Consider the following 27,621-nt stretch of genomic DNA (forward strand, 5'->3'; position numbering starts at 1 on the left):
TAAATATACATCCTGAAACAATAAACCTCCTTTAAAAAAACATAGGGGAATCACTCCAAGAAGTAGGAGTGGGAACAGACTTCATGAATATGACCCCCAAAACACAGGCAACCAAAGGAAAAATAAATAAATGGGATTATATCAAACTAAAGAGCTTCTGCACAGCAAAACAAACAATCAACACAGTGATAAGACAACCAACATAGTGGGAAAAAATATTTGCAAAATATACATCTGACAAAGGATTAATATCCAGAATATACAAGGAACTCAAACAACTTTACAGCAAAAAAACAAATAACCCAATTTAAAAATGGGCAAAGGAGCTGAACAGACATTTCTCAAAGGAAGATATACAAATGGCCAACAGACACATGAAAAAATGCTCAACATCACTCAGCATTTGGGAAATGCAAATCAAAACCACTTTGAGATACCATCTCACTCCAGTTAGGATGGCTAAAATCCAAAAGACGCTGAATGATAAATGCTGGCGAGGTTGTGGAGAAAAAGGAACTCTCATACATTGTTGGTGGGACTGCAAAATGGTGCAGCCTCTGTGGAAAATGGTTTGGAGGTTCCTTAAACAATTACAGAGAGACCTACCATACGATCCAGCTATTCCACTGCTGGGTATGTACCCAGAGGAATGGAAATCATCATGCCAAAGGGACACCTGCACTCCCACGTTTGTTGCAGCTCTATTTACAATAGCCAAGCGTTGGAACCAGCCCAAATGTCCATCATCAGATGAGTGGATAAGGAAACTGTGGTACATCTACACAACGGAATACTACTCTGCTATAAAAAAGAACGAGATACTACCATTCACAACAACATGGATGGACTTAGAGAAAATTATATTAAGTGAAACAAGTCGGGCACAGAAAGAGAAATACCACATGTTCTCACTTATTTGTGGGAGCTAAAAATAATAAATAAATATACAAACAAATAAATGTTGGGTGGGAGGAAGAAGACACAACAATCACAACAAATCCTTGAACTTATTAAGACAAGTGAATGGATATGATGTAGTTGGGGGGAGGGGAGAGAGGGAGGGGGACGAGGAATGGGTAAAGGGACACGAAAATAAACTACAATGTATATTGAGAAGTTAAAATAAGAAAAAAGAAATTTTTTTCCCCTCTAGAACAAAAAAGCAAAAAAAAAAAAAAAAAAAAAAAAAAAAGAAATTTCAGTTAGGATCTTTTGCTAATTCTTACTTTCTCTTTGTGATATAATCTTTACTTTTTTTGGAAGGGGGGACCTGGCCAGTACAGGGATCCAAACCCTTGACCTTGGTGTTTCTTTACATTTTTATTTCAATTTAACTCGTTCAGTTTAAGATATTGCTTCCTTATTAAAATACTGATCACTTTAAAATTAAAAAAATTTTTAAAAAACGGGGCTGTGGGAGGGGCAGGCGGTGAGACAGGAGAGACAGGAGCAAATTTGTATTTTGGAACGATCACTTCCCAGAGTGAGATCAAAGCTCTTGCTCTAAGCTTGTCAAGTCGTCAGTTCTTCAATCACTTTCCCCAAGGGCCCAGAGCAGTCTCGGGCCTCATTCCAGGTCACAGCTGCCCTCACTGACCACAGGCAAAAATCCACATTCCTTCCCAGTGGAATTTGCGACCCTTAGGGATCTCTAACCAACTTCCATTTGGCACAGCCTTGCCCAGTAACTGCTGGTTTCTCCATGGGAAGGTGGGATAGGGCTCTCCTCTCTGCCAAGGGCATCAGGGAGGGCTCCAGGAGGAGGTGGCATTGGAGACAGGTGTTGAAGGCCCACCCTCAGTACGTGTGGCATCCTCAGCAGAAGCACTTGCCTTCAGTGACTGAGGGCACAATCCTGCCAGCCCCTCTTGCCCTTGGCTGTCCCCAGCCAGCCCCCCACCCCTTCCAACCCCCAAGAGATGCCCCAGCTAGGGACACTGAGCCAGGTTGAGTGGTGGCATTGGGTGGAAATGATAGGGCCTCAGGGGAGTGAGAGGGCAGGCATCAGCAAGGCCTGGAACCCCCTTGTCCTCCCGGACTAAGTGACTAGGCAAGGAGTTCAGGGATAAAGAATTCGGTGGGGGCCAGTCATCCCCCTACCCAAAAAAAGGAATTCAGTGTAAAGGAAGCTGACCACTCCTCAGCTACATCTGAGGTATTTGGCCCAAACAGGTTAAGAGACCCCCCAGGGTCACAAAGAGAGTCCTGACCCAGCAGAGAGAGGGGTTGATAGTCCACCGGGAGGAGGGAGACAGACCCTCACTTCACTTCCGGATGTCCATGTGTCTCCCACCCCCTCACTGTGAGCCCTGTGGGTTAAAATTAGCTGAGTTTATTGGAGAGAAGGAGGAAACTGTTTCAGACACATCAGCACCATCTGCACGCAGGGCTGCCTGACACAATGGGTGCTGATGAGGAAGCCAGGTGCCAGCAGCTCTCCTCCCTGGGGGGAGGGAGACCCCTCCCCTGTGTCTCCACCCCTCCCTGGGGGCAGAGAAGGGGCTGAGCCCCTCCACGCAATCAAGCCAGAGCTCCCCGAAGTCGGACTTTCCGTAGCTTATTCAAGTCTCTTGGGTGGGTCAGGGAAGACATTTTCCACTGTCCCAGCATGGCAGCTGTCATCTCAGCTCCCAGCTTTAGGGATACAATTAATCCGACACAGGGCATCTATGGTGGCACAGCCACCAGAGCACCCTGCCTGTGAAAACCTAGCCAGTCACCTCCTCCTCCCCACTCCCAGGGCAGTCTCAATGGCCACAGAGGGGCTCAAGGAAGCCCTGTGGACACTGACTTGCCGGCTACCCACCCCTTCACTTTCCACGTGTGCCTCTGCCCCAGTCCAGATGTTGCCTCAGCCCCATCCCTCTCTGGGAGGATTTATTTATGGGCACCAACACACCACCCACTTCCTACCAATTTCACGCTCAATAAAGCTCACTCATTAGCCCTCCTCCTGGGCTCTGAACTTCTAGAAGGTTTTGGGAAGGCAGAGCTGAGTAGAAGAAATGGGGACAATTAGGTGCCAAGTTCCATTTGTCCCTGTCATGCTGTGTGACCTTGGGGAAAGTGCCCTCCCTCTCTGGGCCTCTGGTGGCTGATACATCAAGCAGATTCAGGGACAATGGGCTCTGGCAGGGTGGGAAGGTCGCATTCTGAGTTGGCTGTATTTCCTGAAGCAGAGGCTGCCCTTGGTTGGCATTTCGAGTAGGGGAGAGGACATTTAAGGCCATTGGGACTCAGTTTGAGTATCTTCTCCTCCAGGAAGTCTTCCATGCCCCTTAGGCTGGATAAGACCCCCCCTTCCCCACACTTCAAAAGTCCGTGCTTCCCTCTATCTGGCACAACTGAGACCCTGCTTCTCTGGGTCTCAAGGGCTAGTTTATCCATCTTCCTGCCTGAGAGATGAACAGTGGCCACTGAAGCCAGGTTGGGAAGTGGATTGAGGCATTTGAAAAGGGATACAGTCCCCCGAACAAGGCACTCTGGGTCCAGGTGACCATGGTCTCCACCCTCCACCTGCCCCAAACTTGCAACCCCATCCATGGTATTGGGATGGGACAGAAAGATGCTTAAAGGTTGCTAGAGGTCATTTTGTGCAGCCAGCCATCTTGAGGTAGGACACTTTAACCCAACGCAGATCCACACATCAAGGTTGAGCCCCATTCCAGCATTTCCTAAACCTGGCATCCGAGTCATTCTTCTGCAGTCTATACTTGACCTCTCCTGCTGCACATATTCCAAAATTTACCTGAATCCACCATGTTCTAACTATTACCCTAGGTGAATCCCTTCTATTACCTGAGACACGATTTTTCCAGTTAACCCCTAAGGCCCCTTCTGGCTCAGACAGCGCAGGATTCCTATGCAAGTTCATTCTTTGGTGCTTAGCTTCAGCCCTCCTCCTCCGGAAAGCCCTCTTAGAACACTCACCCAGACCCTTCACTTCCCCATGAGAGTCCTCTGGGCAGGACTCTGCCTCTTCCTTCCTTCTTGACTCTGTGTGAGGTGCAGCTCAGAGCTGGACACAGGTTTTGGGGGTGGGGTGGAAAATGAAGGGGAGGTGTGGGCACCTACCACTCTGGGGAGCACAGCGGAGAGGGCCTCCTTGACAGCCTGTTGCAGGCCAGCAACATCGATGACAGAGCCCAGGCTCAGCAAAGCATCCTGGAAGAGAGGAGAGGGCAGTGAGGGGCTGGGCCAGGCATGCCAGGGCAGCCCCACCTACCCAGAGGGCTGTGAGTACAAACCCCCCAGCTTATACTAGAGCCTGAAGCTCTCAGATGCTTGAATCCCGGGATCGTAGGATCTCAGAATCACACAGTCTTAAGGCCACAGAATGTCTGAGTCCCCTTATCTTAAAGATGGGGAAACTGAGGCTCAGAGAAGAGCCAGGGACTTAGCAAAGGCCTCAGTGAGTCAAGAGGTCAAGCATGGACCAGACCCCAGGTCTCTTGTCCTTTAGTGAGGACAACTCTGGTATAGTAGGGATAACACAAGCCTCCATGTTAAAACAAAGAGAAATGAGAAATCCAAAAACCCAAATTCAAATCTAAGCTCCACTGTATATGAGCAGTGTGTGTTTTGGTTGAGTCATTGAGCCTCAGTCATCTATCTGTAAATTGGGGGCAACTGTGGCCATCGCTCCCTATGGGCTGACTTGAAGATAGAATGAAACTTAGCACTAAAAGTGCCTCCCAGAGTGCCCAGCACAGAGCAGCTGCTCAGCTGAACGAGGGCTGAAGCTGAGTTCCCATCACTTTCCCCAGGAGGGAGGTGGTCTCACCCCACATCGTTTCCCAGCCCAGTAAAGGGCTGGGTTAAGAGCAGCAAGAGTCCAAGGGGTTGCACGATCCCACAAGGTGGGAGAGGCACAGCTGGGCCACCCCAGGCAACCACAGGAGTGGGAGGAGAAGTCAGCCTGGACTGTCTCGGAGCCCTTCCGTCCCAGGAGCAGGCCTCGTCCTTGAAGAGCCGGAACACAGACAACAAAGGTCCCTGCTTCTTGCTCTATTAACTTGGCCAGAGTCACAGGGATCAAAGAGAAAGGTAATGGAACAGGGGATCCAGGGCCAAGGCAGGATCGTGACTCACGCTGCCCACTCAACCATGCCCTCCCCCCAGCCCTTGGAAGTTCTTTCTGATGTCTTCCCTGTGGATGGCTGGGTCTGTGTTCAAAAAGCAAAGTGATTAATTGCAGGAGAAAGGAGACACGGCTTGGCTCCCATTCATGTGAAAAGGATATGAGGTTGAGGGTCTTCATGGACCACAAGCTCAGCATGAGCCCGTAGTGTAAGCACGGCTGGTAAAAAACAAAAATTCTGAGACTGCAGGCCATGTTAATAGAGATATGTTAACGCTAATAAGGAAGATGACAATTTCCCCACTTCTGTAGTCTGATTAGACAAGCCCCAGTTCATTGTGTCCCAGGCGAGGACAAAATGAGACTCAACCAGAGGAGGAGACCCATGTAAGGAGGGAATGGGAAACCAAGTCCTGCACGTGTTAACCCAGGGATGCCTACCCTAAAGCAGAGCAGAGCCAGGGTTATCAGTCTCCAACTCTAACTTCTCAGACCCTCCCAGGTGGGGGGACTGAACTCTGTGGCCCCATGGACAACCTGGGGACCCATAGGATTTCACAGGATGCACGCCTTGGTCCAGTGGAATGTAGAACCTTCTTCCAAGCACAGCCGTGCTACAAAGGCAGAGCCCACCAGGAGTGAGGGAGGGAGTGAGCTCCCCGCCCCTGAGGGTGTGCAAGAATTGGCTGAATGCCCAGTTGTACAAAAGGCCACAGAGGGGATCCTGCACTGGGGTCTAAATGAAAACTGGGGTCCAGGCTTCAGCTCCAACTTTCACTCTTGGGTCTTCTTGGCTACAGTTTCCTCCCCCACCCCCACCCAATCTTGTGTTCCCAGGATGAGAGAGGCATCAATGGGCTTTCTCCCTAAATGCTCACTCGGCCTTGCTTTCCCCAACCCCCAGTCTCGCTTTGATCCCTCCCACTGTTCAAGGATGAAGACAAATCTTGGTCATGGAGAAGTATCTGCCCTCAGACATCGGAAGCTGCTGTTTCCAAACAGCACAATTCCCAAATTAGGCCTCTTGTCCTTTGACCCTTAGACACTCCTCATCACAGTTCACACGTCCTCAGTGCCACACAGCCATAGACCCCCACAACCAGTGTGCCTTTAGACACCCCCTGGCACATATACACACACATAGGTTCTCACTGGGACCACTACTTCCTTATGGATTCACAGGGCAAGGGATCGAGTAATACCTGCACACATAGTATACACGTAGGCTACTGTGGCCTTCCAAGGGCAATTCTGAAGACTAAAGAAGGGAGGAAGAGTTGATGGCCCAAATAACCCCCAAATAGTCTGCCAGACCATGGCTCCCAAGACTGGGGCTCCAAGGACAGGGCCCCAGAAGGCGGTGGCTGGGTTAGATCTATTCCTGCCCGGAGGAAGGGGGGTTCTCCAGGCACGCTGATCCCTGAGAGGTCCTGCCCTCAGTGGAGTCTGACATGTGTATGCTGAAGTTGTGGAGGAGGGGCCAAGGCAATGGAGTGAGCCTAATATGGGGGCAGAAATTTTCAAAGCCACAGGTTTCAGAAAGCTAAATCTCCCCATTTGACAGATGAGGAAACTGAGACACAAAGAAAAGCAGTGACCCATCTGTGGTCAGCCAGCCAGTCAGGGCATAGCCAGGTCCAGAACCCAGATCTTTCGATCTCCAGCCTGCCTGGCCTCTGCTCAGCACCTGACCCCTAGCTCCTTCCCCAGGGGGCTTAGAGAGAACAGTCTGTCCTTTGTTCTGATTGGTGGGCTCCTCAAGCTGCCCTTTGCTTCAATTGGGGGATGCCTTGAACTGTCCTTTACTGGAATTGGTGGGTACCTTTGGTATCCAGCCTTTGTTCTGATCGATCAATTTCCTGTGACTTTTTAGGCCAAGGGCAGGGTAATTGGGAGGGGGCAGGAAAGGAAACTTTGGGAGCATTGGGGCAGCAGCAGGGAGAGGGTCTCACATGCTTGGCCAGGGTGGGCTGGATATAGGCATGGCCAGTGAAGCCCAAGCCTCTCTGCCTGGCATCCCTCTGTCCAGCCCATCCCAGGGATGCAGTGTTGGGTGCAGCAACTGCAGCTGAGAAGGTGCACTTCAGACCTGGCACTCAAAGGAGCATTCAAAGCTTGCTCAAATATCACCACCTTCATGAATCTTCCCCAGGTTTCAAAGCAACATCACCTCCGCTGCATCACCTCAGGGAAGGAAATAGCTCAAATGCCAAAGTGCATGAGGTGTGGGCTCAGAGGACAGAGGGGCTGCCTTAGTGAGGAGAGGAGAGAATCAATGGGGAGCAGCTGAGAATGGGAAGTGGGGAAACTCCTGAATTGGAGGCACAGATGGGGACCCAGGCTCAAGTCAAGGGCTAAAGCAAGGAAGAGGAAAGGAAAAATACAGACTCAGCCATGCCCGCTCACATGCCCATCTACATGGGTCACACAAATACATATTGCCATGCACATACCTCTGCCCATGCATACATGCACACACCTAGACAGAAGTGCAATTATATAGGCAGCAAGCATGCTCTTAGGCATGCACACGCGCGCGCACACACACACACACACAACCCAGGCTCGGGGGGGGGGGGGGGGGGGAGGGTGAAGGAGGTCACATTTCCCGCCCTCACAGCTTTTTTGAACAAACATCAGTATAAATATCAGTGTAAAAAGGGGGGGGGGGGGGGGGGGGGAGGGTGAAGGAGGTCACATTTCCCGCCCTCACAGCTTTTTTGAACAAACATCAGTATAAATATCAGTGTAAAAAGGGGGGGGGGGGGGGGGGGGGAGGGTGAAGGAGGTCACATTTCCCGCCCTCACAGCTTTTTTGAACAAACATCAGTATAAATATCAGTGTAAAAAGGGGGGGGGGGGGGGGGGGGGAGGGTGAAGGAGGTCACATTTCCCGCCCTCACAGCTTTTTTGAACAAACATCAGTATAAATATCAGTGTAAAAATGAGGCAATTTCCCAGATCCCAGGGGAGACTTTGTGGTGTGTAGAAAAGAGCAGTGATTTCCAGTCCTGTCCCAGAGTGACTACAGAAGCTATGTGTGGCCTTAAGCAGGCCCCTTTCCTCTTCCGAGCCTTAGTTTCCTCATTAGTGAAAATGGGTCTTTCCAGCTCTGCAGCATATAGTTCTATGGTTTGTCATTTAATTCGATGAGTATGGATGAGTAGGTGGGTGGGTGGATGGTGGGTGGGCGGATGAGGAGTGGATGGTGGGTGGGTGGGTGGATGGATGGATGGAGACTTCCTGCTCTCCCCAGCTCCCTACCTGCATCTCTGTGATTTGAGGTAGGGCTGGTCAGCTCCACAGACAGCACCACTCACACACCAGTCTTTCGCCACACATATCAAAAAAGGGGAGCCTGTTCTGAGTCAGGGGTCCTCTGAAGCCAGGGCTGGGGCTCAGCTTGGGGCTGAATCAGCATTCCTGCACTCGTTTGGGGAGAGGGATGGACTGGACTAAACTGCTTCTAACTCCTTCCTTTTTTTTTTGGCAGCTATCCAGTACAGGGATCCAAACCCGTGACCTCAGTGTTATAAGGCTGCGCTCTAACCAGCTGAGTTAACTGACCAGCCCCTAGCTCCTTCTTAAAGCCTAAGATTATATGAAACCAGAGACAGTGGCTTTATCCCCTCTGGAGTCACCAGCACAGGGACTGATGCTTTTCTTGAGGGTCAGGGTCACTGTCACAAGCTGCTCTCCTGTCTCATCTCCATGAGTCTCTGTTTTTTTCCCACCACCACAAACCCTCCCATTGCTCTCCCCACTGCCTGGCACCTAGACCCTGTGCCTCCTCATCTGGAGTGAAGCCTCACAGAAGGTGATATATGAAGGTGATAACCTCAAACTCAAGAGTCAAGTACCTCCCAAAACTCAGGCTGTGTTCCCAGAGTCCCTACCGATCTGATCTTGTGCCAGATCCCCGGTGTGGCCTGGGGGCGGGGCCTCCTCTCTCTCTGGACCTCGATGTTCCCTTTGAGGGAGGGGGTCCTTCAAGATCCCCCAGGACTTTGGGGCTCTCTGTTCCTCCTTCATTCCTCCTGGGTCAGGCTCTTCCGATGTCTCTGAGTGGATATCTCTTCCTCTCCCCATGCCTCCCTCGGTCTACATCCTCTACGTCCGTCTCTGTCACAGGCTGCTCTCCTGTCTGGTCTCCAAGTCCTGATGTCTTCTCCCACCTCCACAGCCTCTCTTCTTCTCAGATGGCTTCTCCTCCCACTCTCCATCTCTCTCTCCTGCATGCTCCCTGCTCCTGTCTCTCCTGCCCACTCCTCCCCAAACCTCCCGGTGGTCATCTTGAGAACTTAGGGAGAAAGCACCTGACCCAAGATGGGCCCCCACAGAATGGGGGAACCCAGGAAGGTGTCCATGGTGGGTATGCCAGGGCAGATGCTGTCTGCACCTTTTTTGCTTCCTGCCTCTTGTTCTGGTGGACAATATGCACAGGGGCAAAGGAGAACTTATCCATCTCTGTGCCCAGCATGTGCCTGGCACTGGCAAGCACAGCTACTCATTCAGGGTAACCAGCAGAACTCTCCCAAAGAAGGCCTCCTGGGGGCTCAGACCAGAGAAGCCCCCCTTTGGCTGGGCCTTGGACACCAGCCTGAGCCCAGCACCCAAAGCTTACTCTCTAACTTGTCCCAGCCCTTGCAGCATGCCCAGCCCTGCAGAGTCAGAAGACAAGGAAGCAGGATAAGGCAGCTCCCCCTCCCTCCCTCCTGCCACCCACGCTTGCCACCTGCCAAGAAGCTGTCTCTGACAGATGCCGGTACCTTCAATACTCAGAAAAGAGCTGCCTGTGAGTGCTGAGATTGTGCACCCCCAAACTCCTCTCAATAAGGTTAAGCTGGACCAGGGGCAGGGGAATAGAGGAAAGAGTTTGGTGACACTTGGGAGGCCTCATCTGAAGGAGGCAGGACAGAGACCCAGGCCACAGTTGGACTCACTCAAACATCAGTGCCCTGCTTGGGGTGGGGGGGTATCAGGCTTTGGGGAAGGGAAAGCTCCTTTCTCAAGCACCTACTGTGGCTAGAGGTGTTCTCAAAACTGAATGTGCACCACAATCCCCTGGCAGGTTTGTTAAATACTGATTGTTGGGCTCCACACCCAGAGTTTCTGTCACAGTAGGGCTGGGGCGAAGTTCAAGAATGTGCATTTCTAACATATTCCTAGACGATGCTGATGCTGCCAGTCTGGAGATGACACCTTGAGCCCCACTGGCATACACTATCTCTGATGGTACTTCAAGCCCTGGGAGGTGCGTGCTCTGATTGTCCCATTTAATAGGTGAAGAGGCTGAAGATCACAGGGGAGGGGCCTTGCTCCGGTGAGAACAGCTTCCATCACATGAGCAGACTCCTCAGGGAAGAGAGGGGAGAGGTGGGAGTGAGGAAGGAGAGAGTGGGGGGGAGCAGTGGGGTGACAAGGGACAAGGGCATATGGAAGGAGCCACTTGCAGCTCAGGAGTCCAGCCCTAAAGGAAGGGTCTGCCAGAGGCCTTGAGTCCCCCTCCCCTCTTTTCTTCTTCCTCTCCTCCCTCCTTTACTTTCCTCTTTCCCCTCCCTCCCCCATCGCCCAATTTCTCCCTCCTGCCCACCCTTTGCAGACTCCGGCTGCAGTTGTTACTCCAACAGGGCCGCGTCTCCAGCCTCTGAGCCACACTGGAGACACGTGCACTGTAGAATACACCTGAGCCTAGTCCTGGCGCCTCCTCCCTTCCAATGTCCACAACCAGTGCCTTCCGGGTTCTCACCCCTTCTGAGCCAATCCCAGCTTCTACTCTCCCTCCTGCCTCCTCCAAAATGCCCTCCAATTGTATCAGGCCCCCTCAGATTTGGATCCGTCAAGGGCGAGGTCTGGGGGGATGAAGGATGAGAAGAGGGAAAGAGCTGGGGAGGGAAGACAAGAGCTGTCTGAACAATCGGTTCTGCAAGGGCTGGGGCCTAACTCACTGGGGCCTCCTCAGTCCCAGCCCAGGGCCTGGACCCAGGACGAGAGGGACAAGGGAACAGCCAGAGCAGTTGGGGGAGGGAGGCAACAGCCAAGTGTGGGGAGCTGGAGGATGGCCCTGCAAGGCAGACATCAGCTCAAGGGGGGCCAGGCTGGACCCCGGGCTTCTCCTGCCCCTCCCCACCTTCCACTGCCTCATCTGCATGGCAGAGCCAACAGCTGCTCCCGACCCTGTCACCCACATTCTCCTCAGCACCACAGCACATCACCAGCAGCCCCTCACCACTGCCATCCCAGTCCTCCTGGTCTCCCAGCTCCAGGTTCCATGACCCTGAATGCCTGCAAAACTTCCTCAGCCTTACCCCCTTGCATGGCCTTCATGGCAGGCTGGGAGCTGGACACAGCAAATCCAGGAGCCTCCGAGAGGTAGGCATGGTGGCTCATGCAGGACAGGAGGAGGATGCTGAGTGACTGGCTGGGCCAGTGTCACAAGAGAGAATTCATGTCCCTCGGGAAATGATGGCCAAAGGAATGACCGGCTACCTGAATGAATGAACGAGTGAGGGAGTGACCTCCCTTCTCTGGGCCTCCTTCCAGGAAGATTTCATTGTCGCTCCCTCTCCAGGCACATCTGGCCCTCCCCCCCCAGGCTCTCACCGCCTGGTGCCCCCCTCATGGTATGGGCATGGCATGCCTCACCACAGTGCTGCTCCTCCCTGTCTGGCTCCCCCATTAGGCTGGGAGCTCTTGGAGGGCAGAGCTGGTGTCCTGCTCCTCTCTGAGTCCCCAGCATCCCCCAGCCCATCACAGGTGTCAGGAGATGTTTATTGCTGAGCTATAAAACAACCGGGAGAACTCCCGGGTGTCCAGGGCTGTTGGGCTGGGAGGGGAACAGGCCATCAGTGAGCAGAGGGTGGACCCCATGACTCCTGGAAGGTCCCAGGCAGGGGAGACAGCTGAGCCCTCTCAAAGTCTCCCACATCTGGCACAGTGACAGTCTTAGAGAAGAAGCCTGAGGAGTGAGGGTGCCTTGTGGTTAGAGCTTTTGGCAACTCTTCCAAGGTGTCTCCACAGGCTAGGAAGCCCCCTTGTGCTTCAGGATTATCTCCCAGTGCAGATTGGGTTGGGGGCAGCAGGTCAGGAGGGAGGGGCTCTTCCCCAAGAGGAGCACTGTCACGATCACCTTCTTTCATGAGTGAGGTCATCTCCTCCAGGAAGCCTTCCTGGGTGGTCACTTGTCCTCCCCTCAGGCCTCCTGAGAATTCTCACAGGATCAGGGTCTACAGGGCCCCAGGCCTCAAGGAGTCCAGTTCCCAGCATGGTGTGGGTAGACTGAGGCCAGAGGAGGCAGGGAAGGACTTGCCCAGATTCTCACCTGGACTCTGGAGGCCCATGCCCAGGCCTTCAGGCCACACTAGGCCACCTTTTTCTTGAGCACTGTTTGTCTTTGGGGCCCTCTAATACCCTCCCTTGGCCAGGGGATGGGCTGAGCCCTTCTCAGATGTGGGGTGGGGCTGGGTGTTTTCCTTCAGGCCAGGGACTGGGTCTCTTGTCTCCCACTGTACCAGACACTGGGAGGTAAATGCTGAATGGCACCAGCCTGACATAGGTTTAGCACAGGCCTGCGGAGGGTGGGGGTAGAAGGAGGGCAGGCCTGGCCACGCCCCTCTCCTTAGAGAGCAGGGCACAGAGTGGCTGGCTGCCTGCGACACACGCCTTGGGCTCTCCCTGACTCTATCCTGACTCTTGCCGCCGCCGCTGTGTCCCTGTCTCAGCCTCCCTGGGTTCTCCAGGTCCATCTCTCTTGCTATCTGTTTCTCTCTGGTGTGTGTCTCTCCCACAGCCTCATACTGCTCTGTCCCATGACTGTATTTGGCTCTGTCTGTGGAGCTCAGCCCATCCCAGCTGTTCCCCAAATCCCGGTTGGAGGGGGAAATGGGAGTATGAGAAAGGGAGACAGAGACAAGGACCAATTCAGAAACAGAGTGACAGACATAAGAGACAGGAGGGGACCCTGAGGGCCATGGATGGAGAAGCAGGGCTGGCCAGGGAAGCCCCTGAAGACAAAACCAGAGCTGAGGGGAGGAGTGGGGTACACTCTCTCCCTCTGCACTTACTCCTGCCCCTTCCCTCTTCCTGCCCCTGCAGGAATGTGTGAACATGGTTACTGTTCCTAAAAATAGCCCTTCCCTACTGGGGGTTGGGGTGAGGAATCTTCTGGGCAGGGTTCATTTCAGACATGCCCCTGTCTCCAGGTTCCCCAGGGCAGGGGCCTTGCTGAGCTCCCCACTCCCACCAGCAGTGTTTTGTTAAAACAAAAATGTGACTGTATCCCTCCCTTGCATAGAACTCCCAGGCCCCGCAGAGTAGGCTCTGAGCTCCCAGGCTGTTGGGAGCTGCTCCTAAAGCGCTCAGCACAGAGCCTGCAGCAGAGCCACATCCCTCATGGAGGGGAGGGGCGAAGGGGCCAGAGGCCGCTGCCTTTTGACTCCCTCCCTTGATCCAGGCTCTGCATGCACTGGTCTCTTCCCAGCTCTCCAGCCTATTCCCTCCACCCACTTCATCCCTCCCCACCTCCTGGCCTTTGCTCCTCCATTTCCTGCACCATGGTGTCCTCTCTTCTCTCCTGTCCTGCCAGGCCCAGCTCTAGTCTGGTTCTCCCAGAAACCCCCAGCCCTGCTCCCTGGTCTTGTCCTCCATGCTGCCTGGAACTCTCATTCCCACCTCCCCCCGCCCCTGCTTCCCACTGCAGAGCAAGCAAGAGGCTGGGGCTGGCCCTCCAGCGAAGGGGAGAGAGAGTTGGTAAGGAGACATTGTAAGCTCTGGGACCCCACAACCTGCCCTGAACCTGGACGCTCCCTGTCTGCTCCCCAGCTCTGGTTTTCTCTTCTGGACCCCAGCCCTAAGTGTCTCTGCCTCTCTATTTCAGTCTTGGGGAAAGCCCCAAGTGTCACCTTCTCCCTGCCTCCACTTTTCAGGTGAGAGAACCAAGCTCCAGGAGGGGGGGGAGGAGCCCACAGGAAGCCAGCCATGGGCCTTGGCCACTCTGCATCATTACGCAGGGTCCCAGTCAGTGGGGTTCCAGGGGCAGAGACAGGCTCCTCACACGACCCACCATCCCACCCCGCTGCCCGGGGAGGCAGGCAGGCTGGCATCCAGAGCTATTTGCCTTTGGAGGGCCCAGGAAGCCAGAGAACAAACATCCGGAGTCTCTGGAACTTCTCCTAAGCTCTCATCTCACATCCTGGGGATCCAGGAGCCAGTGCACATACACGTGCGTGCGCACACCCACCCCCCCACACACATGCACACGCATACCCAGGGCTGGGTAAACATGTGAGCCTGGGAGATCTCGTGGGGTTGCTGTGCCTGTGAGTCTGTGCAGGTCCTTTAGAGGCCCAAAGCCCTGAAAAGCTGCTGATGCCCCCCACCGGACCCTCAAGCCCTATATGCAATTAAAAATAAATTTTATTTTTGAAAATGAAAATTAAAATAGCTTTTATGTGGCTTCCCTGACTGCAAAATTCTGGAAACACTCACCAAAACTGACTTTTTCCCCCACTATGTGGGGAGCTCCCACACTGCTGGAGAACTAAGTATGTGTGTGGCTTGCCCATCAGTTGTCCCTAGGGGGCATCACGTGACCACAGCAACTATGTCCCTTGGGTCACTAGGAGAATGTCTGTGTGAAAGTACATGAGTCTGTTTCTGTGGGAGACTGTGTGGGAGAGCGTAAACGTATGTGAGTAGCCCATGTCCATGTTTGTGTGAGGGCCATCTGCATGTGTGGGCGGCCTGTGTCCATGCATGTGGGATTCTGGCACCAATGTCTATGTGAGCCTGGTGTGCTCAGCGAGTGTGTGGCTCTCTGGGGGATTGGGAGTGTGCTGGTGGCTGGTCTTGTGTCCAAATGCGTAAATGAGTGTGTGGCTGACAGTCTTGGTATCTGGGGAATCTAATTCTCTTCCCCTGTGCACCCTCGTCACCTCCTCCTTCACCTCCCCCAGATCTGAGCTTACCTCCCTGCCCCGCCACCCACCACACACATTGGACAAGACTTTGAACCTTCCTGGGCTGTTTCCCATCTGTTAAATGGTACTTCTTAGATCTGCTGAGAAGATTAAACTGGAGCCATCCAAGTCTTGCTTAAGCTGGCTGCCAGCAGGGGGCTGGGGCCACCCTTGTGTAAGCTGGAAAGAAGTGACCCCAACACTCTGGGCAGATGCAGCCCTGAGGGGCAAGGCATGGTGAAGGAGGAGAGTGGCCTCTTTAGCACCACCTCTGTGGGAGCCGCTGTGCATGGTACAGCCTGCGTACTTAAGAGGCAGTGGCCTTGCAGATAACCAAGAAATGGCAGCTCCCTTTCTTCCTGCCCTCACTTCCAGGTGTGCAGCCTGGGACTAGGGGGTCTTGGACTATGGAACTGGATTGGCACATTCCAGATGAGACTCTGAGGACACCCACCTCCTCCTAACATCCCCTGGGACTCTGTCCCCTTGGCCCACCCTCAAGCCCTCCTTCCCCAAGGTCCAGGAGAAGGCCCTGTGGAAGCCATGAAGGGGACTGACCAGAGCTGAGATGCAGAGACAAGCTAGGCTGGCAAGGGGCTTTGGGACCCCCAATCCAACTCCCATTGTTAGAAAAGGAGACTGAGCCTGAGAGAGGGGCAGGGATCCTCCCAGGGACACAAGTAAACCTGGAAAGCCCAGGCTCCTGTTTCAAGGTCTCTGTAACTGGGTTTGGGGAGACCCAAGCTTTGGACTCTGTTGGCTCCTGAAAGGAGCCCAAGGGAGTGGATAGGGGTCCTGAGAAATGGGCACTTCGAGACCTGTGCCCTCAGCTCTTGGTCTGAACCATCTACCCAACCCCACCCTCCCCACCAGGGCCAGATCCCTTACTGGTGTGATTAACCAAATTATGGGGCTTTTTCTTGAGCAAACTGCATCCACCTAATTGAATGAGGCTGCAGTAGCCTGGGCTGCAGGCTAACAGCGGGCATGGACGGCAGGAGCAGGGGAGAGGGAGGTGTAGGAGCCAGTGGACAGCCTGGGGAGGGTGCCATCAACAACACTGAGTGGGGGACAGAAGGGGTGGGGAGAGGAGGGCCACGGGTATAAGAGAACAGGACACCATCATTCGGCACACCCTCACTCCCACTAGTGCTCCTGTCATCCAGGTGCCTGGAGCATAGAGGCTTGAGAGTGCTGCACCCCAAGAGACCACAGAGCATTTACCAAGCGCCAGGTACCACCTTCATTACAAGCACTGTTTCATGTAATCCTCTCAACAGCCCCATTTTGTACTTGAGGAAATTGAGACTCAAGAGATAAAATGACTTGCTAGATATCAAAGCCTAGATGGGGCTGTCTGACACCATAGGCCCTACTCTTGATGGGCACCTACAGCATCCTGCTGAAGTGCTCCCCTCCAGGACACCTTCCTGGGTGTTCAGAGAAGGAAGGAGGCCTCACGCCAGCTCATACCTGGGCCCAGACACCATTCCTGTCCCCATCAGATGTCTTTCCTCATCCACCCTATGATGTCCGTCCTCCTCCTGACAGTCGGCAGCTGAGGCTGGGGGTGGTCTCACTTAGATCACACACACCCCATCACCCACAGCACAGCACAGTCCCTCTCTGTGTCACACGCATCACACCAGGCAACACAGAGGGATGCAATCACTGTTGCCTCCACTTGGCAGGTCCCACATACTCAGAGACACACACCATTTCACAGTGTCCACAGTGTCCCACATTACTGAGTATCACAGGGCCACACATGGTGACCACTGTCACCTCACATAGGGTGTTCCACAACCTCAGTGTCACACACTATGTTCCCAGTGCTACTGTGTCACCCTCACACAGCACCAGACACACAGTTCCACACTGGCTTTGTGTCACACTATCACATTTCAGCATCATCTAGGCCTAGCCTCAAAAAAAAACTTCACCTTTGGTGAAATGGCATCATGTCTGTGATTTGCTTTAAAAGATTTCAGCAAAGCGATCTATGGAATGGGAGAAAATATTTGCATATCATATATCTTATAAGGGGTTAATATCCAAAATACATAAAGAACTCCTACAACTCAACAAAAAAGTAAACAACCAATTTAAAAAATGAGCAAAGGACTTGAACAGACATTTCTCTGAAGAAGATATACCAATGACCAACAAGCACATGAAAAGATGTTCAACATAACATTAGGGAAATACAAAAGAAAACCACAACAAAACATACTTCACACCCGTTAGGAGGGCTACCATCAAAAAGACACACAATAACAGGTGTTGGTGAGGATGTGGAGAAGCCGGAACCCTTGCACACTGTTGGTGGGAATGTAAAACAGTACGGAGAGTCCTCAAAAAATTAGACATAGAATTCATATGATCCAGAAATTTTACTTCTGGGTATATACCCAAAAGAATTGAAAGCAGAGTCTTGAGGAAATATTTGTACACCCATGTTCATAGCAGCACTATTCACAACAGCTAAAATGCAGAAGCAACCCAAGCATCTGTGGATAGATGAATGCGTAGCTATACGTGGTACAGCCGGCCCTCTGTATCCGTGGGTTCTGCATCCACAGATTCAACCAATGGATTGAATATAGTGGATTGAAAATATTTCCCCCCAAAGAAAACAACAAAAGGTTACAATACAACAATATAAAATAATACAAATTTTAAATATACAGTATAATAACTATGTACATAGCATTTATATTGTACCGGGTATTACAGGTAATCTAGAGATGATTTAAAGTATACAAGAGGATGTGCGCAGGTTGTATGCAAATACTATGTCATTTTATATATGGGACATGAGTGTCTGGGGATTTTGGTATTCATTGGGGGAGCAGGGTCCTGGAACCAATCCCCCATGGACACCGAGGGACGACAGTATATACATACAATGAAATACTATTCGGCCATAAAAAGGAAGGAAATCCAGTCACATGCTACAATATGAATGAAACTTGAGGATATTCTGCTAAGTAAACAAAAAAGCCAGTCACAAAAGACAATACTGCATGATTCCATTTATATGAGGGATCTAGAGTAGGAAATCATAGAGACAGAAAGTAGAACGGTGGTTGCCAGGGGCTGGGAGGAGGGGATGGGGAGTTATTGTTTAATGGCTACATTCACAATGTGAATGTCCATTGCCATGACTAAACTGCACACTTACAAGGGGTTGTGATGGTAAATTTTATGTTATGTATATTTTACCTCAATTAAAAATTTAAAAAAAAACTTCAGCAAACAATAATGAAAAAAAAGGGGGGGAGGAGGGGAATACATGAAGTAAGTGTGGCCAAATCTTAACAACTGTTTGATTTGGGGGATGGGTACATGGCAGTTTATTGTATTATTCTCTCTGGTACTAAAGTGTGTTTAAAATATTCCATAATAAAAAATTTGACTCTCCCTTGAGCCCACCCCTCTTTCCAGCAGCCACCCTTCCCCCGCCCCCCACAGCCAAAGGCTTCAAAGGCTGCGTACTTAAGAGGCAGTGGCCTTGCAGATAACCAAGAAATGGCAGCTCCCTTTCTTCCTGCCCTCACTTCCAGGTGTGCAGCCTGGGACTAGGGGGTCTTGGACTATGGAACTGGATTGGCACATTCCAGATGAGACTCTGAGGACACCCACCTCCTCCTAACATCCCCTGGGACTCTGTCCCCTTGGCCCACCCTCAAGCCCTCCTTCCCCAAGGTCCAGGAGAAGGCCCTGTGGAAGCCATGAAGGGGACTGACCAGAGCTGAGATGCAGAGACAAGCTAGGCTGGCAAGGGGCTTTGGGACCCCCAATCCAACTCCCACCTGCCCAGGCCCCACCCGGCCCTGAAACGGCTCTGCCAGCCTGGCTTGCCCACATGCCCAGGGCACACCGTCCCACTCCCACTGTACCTGAGCGTCCAGCCCTTCCCTCCCCTTGAACTGCTCTCCACCCTGGGCTTGCGGCTCCACACCCCGGTCTCCTCTGCCTCCCTGGCCGCTCCTCCTCTGTCTCTTTGTTGGTCCTCCTCACCTCCCCGACGAAGTATGCAGGGCTCGGGGCTCAGTCTTCAGTCCTTGTCATCCCAGCCAGGTCCATGCTTAATAAACTACCCATGCCTGTCGACCCCCAAATACATCCCCGGCCTGGCCTCTGCTGCCCGCTGGACATCTTCACCTGGGTGTTGGATCTAACGCGTCCAAAATTAGTCTCTAGATTTCTGCCCCTTTGTCCTCCCCTGCTCCACTAATTCTGACGTTCCCGCAGTCCTCTCCCATCTCAGAAATGTCTCCACCATCCATCACTTGGTTTTTCAAGCCAAAAACTCAGGAGTTGTCCTCAGTCTGTCCCTCTTGTGGGCCTTCTCATTCATCAGCAAGTCCTGTCATTTCTACCTCCCAAATATCTCCAAAGTTTGTCCATTTCTCTTTAACTCTTCTGCCATCCCCTTAGCCCGGGCACCACCACCTCCTGTCTGGGCAGCTGCAGGAGCCTCCAACGGGTCTGCCCACCTCCTTTCTGCTGCCCCCAAGTAATCTCCCCTCATGCACTGCAGCCGGAGCAACCTTTCAAAACCGTCCATTGGACCATGTTATTTCCCCTGCCTGAACCCATCAGCGTCTTCCCATGACAGTGTCATACACAGCATGTGTGCTCATATTTCACATCGTCACAACCATTACACAGCAGCACACATGCAATGTCAGGCTCAGGGTCACACGCATCACACACTTGCTTTCACACACTTGATGTGACTCCATGTCACACCCTTGTTGGCACACTCAGCCTCACTATATCATATGCTTGGGGCACACTTGACTTCCACGGTGCAGGGTCAGTCACTCGAGCCACAACTCAGGACCACACCTGTTATTGCAGTGTCACTTGCTCATGTTTGTGTATTTGATTCTCATGGTGTCACACCCTCTGTGCACCCACTGTCATCCTCAGGGTCACATACATGGTAGCAGACAGTGTGCAGTGTCACACACTCATGTCACTCAGCATCAATATCACAGTATCACAGTGTCACACACCTGGCATCACAGAGTGCCACACAGCCAGTCTCACGCACTCAGTGACTCACCCACCCTCCACACAGTATCCCATGATCACAGTTACATACTTGGTACCACACATCACAAGCTCAGTGTCACATACGTGGTAGAACACTCACTGTCCCTCAATCAGTGTCTCAGTGTCACCTTCAGATCACCCCAGGCCCCACGGCTTCCCCCATCCCACCCCACCCCACTGGGCACAGTCACCAGAGCTGCTGCCCCATGTCAAGGCTGTTTCCTGTTGTGCTCAGAGTCCCCAGCCACTGCTTGTTCCTTCAAGGATTTCCTGTTGTCAGGATTCCTGTTCCTTCAAGGATTCCCTGTTGTCTTGGGCCCCAATCAGGCCCAAGAGCCGGCCAGCAGGAACCCTGGACCCCTCCACTTTCCCACCCTGATTCTAGCTGGGCTCATGGGATTCTCCATCCTCCTCCACCCAATAAACCTAGATGTCATGTGCCTGGGCTCATGCTGTCTCCACTGGGATGGGCAGAGGAGTTAACTTCTGGGCCTTGCCCCGCCCTAGGGTACCCAGGCCTGTGCTTCCCAGGAGGGGGACTCCTGGGCAGCCTGCGAGAAGCTGCCTCCAGTGTCCGGACAACTTTGGACAAGGCCAGCTGGTCTGTGGGATTCAGTCTGAAGCTGCTGGAAGCCTGAGGAGGCGGAGGTAGAAGGCGCAGAACAAAGGGTTAGAGGTTTAGAGAGTTGGGGAAGACTTCCCAGAGGACGCTAGCAGAGAGCTGGGAAATATGGAGGAAGAGGAAGGAAACGCATCCCGGGTGGGCGCACCAGACAGGAGCAGAATCACAGCAGAAGCCGGATCTTGGAGGAGACAGGGAGAAGATAGGAACATGAGCGTGGGGAAAGTTATCTTGCGGGATTGGGAGAAAGGTTTCTCTTGCTCAGCTTGCTCCTCTCCCTCATGCAGCACTCATTCAGGCTCCCAGCGGGGGCCTCAGGGCATGCCCCTCTCTCCTGGCCCTGCCGCACAGATTGCCCCCAGCACGGACAAACCCCCGCCTCCTGCCCCGCCAGCCTGCAGGAAGGACTTGTGGAGGCCAGTGCACACGCTCCCCACACGGTCTGAGATAAATATTTCCCGGGAAACGGAACTTGTTCTCTCTGTGTTTACAGCCAAGGGCCAGGCAGGACAGAGGGGGAGGGGCTGGCTGGAGGAGCCTCAGCCCTGGGCCCACAGCCTCTGGCCCGGGCACTGCCTCAAGCCTGCTGTGCGTCTCCAAGTCAGTCCCTGCCTCTCTCGGAGCCCCCACTCCAAGCCGGCAAGGGGGCTGGACCTCCCCTCCGGACCTAGGACCGCCCACAAGCCTGGCCCGGTCTCAGTTTGTGTCATCTCTGGGTGTAAGTCCCCAGTGCTTAATGCCTCCCCCTTCAGACTTGGCTTCTGTAATGGCAGGACCTGTGATGCCATCTCTGCTTTGTCCTCAGTCAGTCAGGGGTGTGGACAGATGGATGGACAGACAGACAGGCTGGAGTGGCAGCTGAGACTGCCTCTCTGCCCCCAGGTCCCTGCACACCAGTGCCTGTGCAGCCTGACAGGTGGGCACAGACAGATGGCCGGGCCTCAGGGCCCCCATAGATGCCAGATGCTACAGCCAACTTGTTGGGTAGCAGCTCACTCAGGTCCATGGAGCATTGTCGAGGCCACTTGCTCCTGATGTGCAGAACTCAGGAGGAGGCAAGCACATCTGGCATTTTGGAGCATTCAGTCAGGGATTTTAAATGGGGGCTGTGAGTGCCCAGGAAAGGGAGGAGACTGACTCAACCTGGGTTGGCAAGAGCAATCCAAAAAGACTTCACAGAGGAGGTAGCATTGAATCTGGACCTTGAGAAGACAGTAGATGGAGAAAAACGAGAAAGGCGCCGCAGACAAAGGGGTCAGGCGAGCAAAGGTGGTGTGGTCTTTATTTCTCCCAAGGGGAGCAGTAGAGGAGCCAGTGCTGGGCAGCGCCTTTGGGTGCTTAGTCAGCCTCTCCCCTGTCGCCACCCCAGCTAGGGCTCCCAAGCCCCCATCTAGGCCCTGAGGGCCAGCAGAGAGTTCACCAAGCTGAACTGCCCCTACTCCCAGAGCGAGTAATGATGCCAAGGCCTGGCCCTGCAGATGATGCCAGGCTGAGCCAGCAGCAAGCAGCGCCCCTCCTCCCAGCCAGCTGGCCAGCACAGGGACCAGGGAGCCATCCCAGGGGTCATGCTGGACAGATGCCCTTTGGATGCGGAAGGGTGCTGGCAGCTCGGCTCTTCTGGTTGCCACCCATAGAACCTCCATTAACCTCACCCCACTCTATGGTGCACCTCATCTTGTTGGGGTACAGCCTAGTCCTAGCTCCAAGATCACACCCAATCGCACCCTTGAGGGAAGCAGGGAGGAGCCAGCTCTCTCCAAGGAACTGCTGGGGCCAGGCCTGGGCCAAGCACCTCACATGTACTGTCTTTGTAACATGTCCCAACAGCTCTGTTGTGACAACGTTCAATAACGGTGATTATGTCCAAGAATGATGGAGGTTCTTATCCCTGTTTGGCAAGGAAACTGATGGTCAGGCTGGTTAAGCGACTGGCCCAGGGCCACACACCTAGGAAGTGGTGAAGCTGGGACTTCACCCCATGATTATCTGACCCACGGTCTGGCCACTATATGAGGCCATCTTGTCTCCTCAGTCTCCACCCTGCCTGCAGGGCTCCTCATCAGGCTCCCCAACCTCCCTTCCCTTTTCCCCTCCATCTGTCCCTATAGTCTGAGCAACACCTTCAGGTCCCCACTCTCTCCAGTCCTGTCCTCTCCATGTTGGGGAGTCTCCAAGGGCAGCCTGTCTCTTCCCCAGCAGGGCCAAGCATGGGCCTAGGCACTCAGGGTGGGGTGCTGGCAGAATCTGGAGACAGAGCAGGCCCTGCCAGCAGGCTAGACCAACACTGACTGTCTGTGAGAAGGAAGGCAGCAGGACCCAGCTGAAGGAAAGGCAGAGAGAAAACACAGGGACAGGAACAAACAGGGCTGACCCAAGGAGACCTGAAGAGGATGAGGTTGGTGGAGCTGGAAAAGGGGCAGAGAGTGAACTTGCAGAGAGCAGGACCTGTGCTCCCACCTTGGAAGAGGGGGCTGTGCACAGAGGTATAAACAAGGAGCCTGGAACCAGGCTCCTTCCTCGGGGCCCAGCCCTCCCCTCACCCAGGAGGGTCTCATCTTCTCCAAAGTCCCCTCCCTCGTGGCTTCCTGGGAGGATGACAAATCCAGTCTTTCCTGGCAGGTGGCCGAGGCCACTGAGACACTGCTGGCTCCCAGGAACACCATCTGTCCCAGCTCCAAGGGGAGCCCTCCCCCCATGGGGATTGCCAAGGCAATAAATAAATTAATAATGACTTTCCAGGCCCTCCCCTCCCCTCTCCCTTCACTAGCTCCCAGCAGCAGAGCACAGTCGCACTTAGACGGACAGTCTCAGGCCTTGGCCCTGTGTCTCTGTGTTGAGCCTCCCCTCCTGTGCCCCAGGCCCTGTGTGGGCATCTCCTTTCCCATCTTATCCCAGAGCAGGGAAAGAGTGAGGCTTGAGCATGAGACACATCCAGTCTCCATTCTCAGCTCTGCCCCAATTCACTCACTGTGCAACCCCTCTGGGCCTCAGTTTCCCCAAATGTAAAAGGGATTAACAGCAGCTCCTACCTCGTAGTATTGTGAGAATTAAATAAGGGAGTATGTCTAAAGCTCCTGGCCCAGAGGAGGGGCTGATATAAGCAGCATCTTCCTTTTCCTCTCAGCCAGGCCTGGGCACACAAGCACACTCCTGCTGTTCAGGCTGCTTGGTCCAACTTCACACACACACACACACACACACACATTGTCTGTGCCAATCTTCAGCATCCACAGCCCACCCCATTTTTGCTCCTCAAGGCCCCCCTGAGCATTGACGATTCCTACAAGGCACTCCAAAAGCATGATCAGGGGCTGGTGATGGCATCCCTCGTGTCAAAGGAAATGTACTGACTGAGCCCTGTACCAGGTACCCGTTGGAAGGCAGTGGGAGATTCAAGAATGAAAAAGCACAGTCCCCAGGCTCAAAGAGCTCACAGTGCAGAGAAGAGGACAAGCCAGACAGATATACAGTCACGTGATGGAGAAAACAGGGTGCTTGTGCACAGCGCAGTGGGCAACAGAGAGCAGAATGCCCCAGCATCTGACTGCAGGGCAGGAGAGCTCAGAGGAGGGAGTGCGAGCAAGCTTGGTGCAGTGGTGAAGGGCAGGGAGGACTTCCCAGAGGAGGGGAGGCTAGAGCTGAGCCCAGATGGATTTAGGAAGTTGAGGGGGAAGAGGCCAGTGGGAACGATTTTGGGGAGACAGGAATGGATGAAGGGGTGACTGTGGCTGGGCTGGAGCTGCAGAAGAGGGGGCAGGGAAGTGGGGAATATGGGGAATTTTTGAGCAGGGGAATGAGAGCCAAGTTCAGGTTTGTGTATTAGAAAGATTCTCCTGGCAGCCATGTGGAGGATGGGGGCAACTGAAAGCAGGCAGCCAGCGAGTGGTCCAGGGGAGATGACTGTCCCGGACTCAGGGAGGAAGCAGGATGGAGAGGAGGAGAGGAACTCAGGAAGTACTTCGGGCAGAGAATCAACAGAATTGTCAGGTGAGGGTGGGGAGGACGAGGGAGGAGTCTGAAATGGCTCCCGGGTGAGAAGGGAGGGAGAAGGGATCCTCAGCGGGAGGGAACCCCCAGCTGAGTATATACAGGATAAGGGAGGTGGTCTTGGTGTGGGGTAACCCTAAGGTGGAGGGGTGGGGTTGGGATGCGGCTTCAGCCTCCCAGTCCTCCCAGGGGTGAGGGCAATGCTCAGACTGACCTGCAGCCTGTGCCCCCACCCCCAAGCCCACCCCCTCCTCCCTCCACTGAGCTCTCACCTCCAGGCGGTCGTCTCTACTCCCAGGGGGCTCTGGCTCCTGTGCAAGGAAGTCCTGGCTGGCTGCAGAGACAAGAAGGCCAGGGGCTGAGGCCTGCCGGGCCTTCTCCCCTTCTCCCCAGTGCCCTCCTGTCAGCCCCCAGCAAGCCCATAGGTGCCCTCCTCCTCCAGGAAGCCTTGCCTGGTTACACCCTGCTCTCTCCCCAGACTCCTTTCTTGCTCCCTGCTTCTCGTGGGCACTGTGGATCTGCCATGTTCTCTGTCTCTCTACTCTGAGAACAGAGCCATGCTCCTTCTTTTGGCCTACAGCTCCTAAGGAGAGGAAAAGCCATATCTTCACCCCTTCTGAGGCCCACCTCTACTTCTACTTCTCTTCAGGGAACTCCACTACTCCACTGTAAGACTCAGTTTAACTTTCTATAAAATGGGCCCTGTAATGACCACCTCACACAGTCACTGAGCCTCCACAGTGTGCTGGGGCTTTGCTCCCAGATAATCAGGAGGTTTCCAGCCCAGGGTTCCTGTAAATTCCTAATGAATGTGATCACATGTGTGAGCTCCACCCCCAGCCCAACCTGGTACCCAGTCATCTGGGCTCAGATTGGACCCCCTGCAACCCACAGCCCACCAGCACCACTTCCACAGCTCCTGCAACACTGGCAGCGGAGACACTGCCATGGCAGCCTGGCAGACGCACCAGGGACCCACTGACCCCTCCAGAAGCCCACCACCCGGGCGGCATCCAGAAACCCGTCTCTCTGAGGCACTGCCCCTCCCCACCCCCACCCAGCAAGTGTGCCCAGGCATTGGACAGGCGGCGGGATATTCTGAGCCTGGCTTGGTTCCCGTCAGCTGCTGGCCGCCATGCCAGCTTGGCGCGGGTGCAGGGGCTGATTTGATTTGGCAGCTTCGGAAGCGTGTGGTGGGGATGGGGGGTGGGGGATAAGACACCCATCCCTGCTAGGAAATAAACAGCCTCAGGCACTCAGCAAGCTGGGGGGAGGGCATGGTCTCGCATAGGGTGGTGTTTCTGGGTTCCCTACCTGGTGCCCCCCTCTTCCTACCCAGGCACTGGATGCTTGCCCACAACTGCTGGAATCTCCGGCTCTCCTCGGGTGACCGTATGGGTGACAGTGGCTGCACCTGGTCTGTCAATGCTTGTGGTGTGACTGTGGCAGGGTGTCTGGTTTTCCCACATGTTCCTGTATCCTGTAGGGTCTCCCCTCTTAGCCATGTCTGCAGCTGGGCCTGAGTGTCGCCTAGGGTGACTGGGTCTGTGTACGGGATGGTGGTCTAGGTGTGGTCATCTCCTGCCGTGACTGCGGACATGTGGCTGGACCTCTACGGGGGACTGACTGCAGCGCAGGGCATGATGAGGTCACCCATGTGGCTGACTACTGAAGGGCCTGGTATGCATTGGTTCTGGCCTGTTCCTTCCCTCTGTGCGATGACCCCGCTAACCTGGCTATGTCCGGCAGAGGAAATGACGAGGGCTGAGATAAGTGCCTGACCTCAGGGCCATCCCTTTTGTCCACAAAGCCTGAGCCTTCTTTTCCACCCACTGCCCTATGGTCTACCCACTGGGCTGCCCAGGACAGCCCCCTCCCCTTCCCTGAGAGGAGGTAGTGCTGGTTTCAGGGGCTCACCCTGTTCTTCCCTCAGGCCTCACACCACTCCTTGCAAAGGCTTCTGCCTCCCAGCAGAGACACTGCCAAGGGACTGGCTGCCAGGCTCCTGCCCCTCCCCATCCACAAGCAACTTCTGGGTCCCCTCCACCTGACTTCAGGTGTGGGGAAAGTAGATGGGACAAGAGGAGCCTCAGACAGGCATTCACAGCTCCTCCATAATCCCACCCAGCCTCAGTGTTTACCACCCTCCTAACTCCCCCTGTGGCCAAGAAGCCCAGCTAACCCCCAGCCCCCAATGCCTGGAAACCTGTGCCAACCCACCAACATGCTACTGGTGCTCTGGGGACCTGGACGCTGCAGCCTCCAGCTAGAGAACTGCTGCCAGGGAATCAGGCCTTCCAACACCCTGACCTAGTCCTGAGGTCCCACAGGCCAGGGCTGTGCAGGCAGGGAGGTCAGGGTAGGGTGGAGGCTGCTTTGGGGAAGAGGCAACATGTCATCTGTCACCGCTTCCCCATTGTCCCACTATCCTCTGGAGACCTCAGGGCTGTCCCCACCCAGCCACAGGAAGCTGAGCCCCATCTGGAGACACTGAAGGAGTGGCCCCAGGACTGAGGGGGAGACTCAGCCCTGCCCTTGGGGTCACAGAGGAGGAACGAAGGCTTATGGAGCACAGTTGTCACAAAGGGGCTAGTGGGATAAAGACTATAGAGGTTCTGAGGGGCTTCCTGGAGGAGGGATGCAGGGCCTCACAGGATGGCCTCCTAACTGTGTCATCAGGTTTTCACCTGGGATGTGTGTATGCTGATGATATGCTTGCATGTGTCTGTGTACATGGGTGCACATCCCAATTATGGAGACCTGAGCTCTGGTCTGAGTCCCAATGGTGGGGTCTGCCTGAAGTAGGGGTCATCCAGACAGCAGCGACAGGGCCAGCCCGGTGGCGCACTGCTACAGTGCGCCGCTTGGGAGCGCAGCGGCGCTCCCGCCGAGGGTTCGGATCCCACATA

At 54.0% G+C, this 27,621-nt stretch overlaps 1 protein-coding gene across 2 annotated transcripts in view; it reads right to left on the bottom strand.

Moving 5' to 3' along the window:
• The window catches only part of PDE2A (phosphodiesterase 2A, cGMP-stimulated), a 94,855-nt gene that overhangs the window by 29,378 nt on the left and 37,856 nt on the right, over nt 1-27,621 (bottom strand). The window contains exons 3-4 of one of the 2 annotated variants that reach the window (XM_008565030.1): nt 24,985-25,046; nt 4,075-4,164 (exon numbers count right to left, since the gene is read on the bottom strand). In XM_008565030.1, coding sequence (XP_008563252.1) covers nt 4,075-4,164; nt 24,985-25,046 — 152 coding nt within the window. The remainder of the gene's footprint in view (nt 1-4,074; nt 4,165-24,984; nt 25,047-27,621) is intronic. The other variant, XM_008565025.1, reaches the window with a different exon arrangement.

Source organism: Galeopterus variegatus, unplaced genomic scaffold, assembly GCF_000696425.1.
Source record: "Galeopterus variegatus unplaced genomic scaffold, G_variegatus-3.0.2 Scaffold194, whole genome shotgun sequence".
NCBI classification, from domain to species: domain Eukaryota; kingdom Metazoa; phylum Chordata; class Mammalia; order Dermoptera; family Cynocephalidae; genus Galeopterus; species Galeopterus variegatus.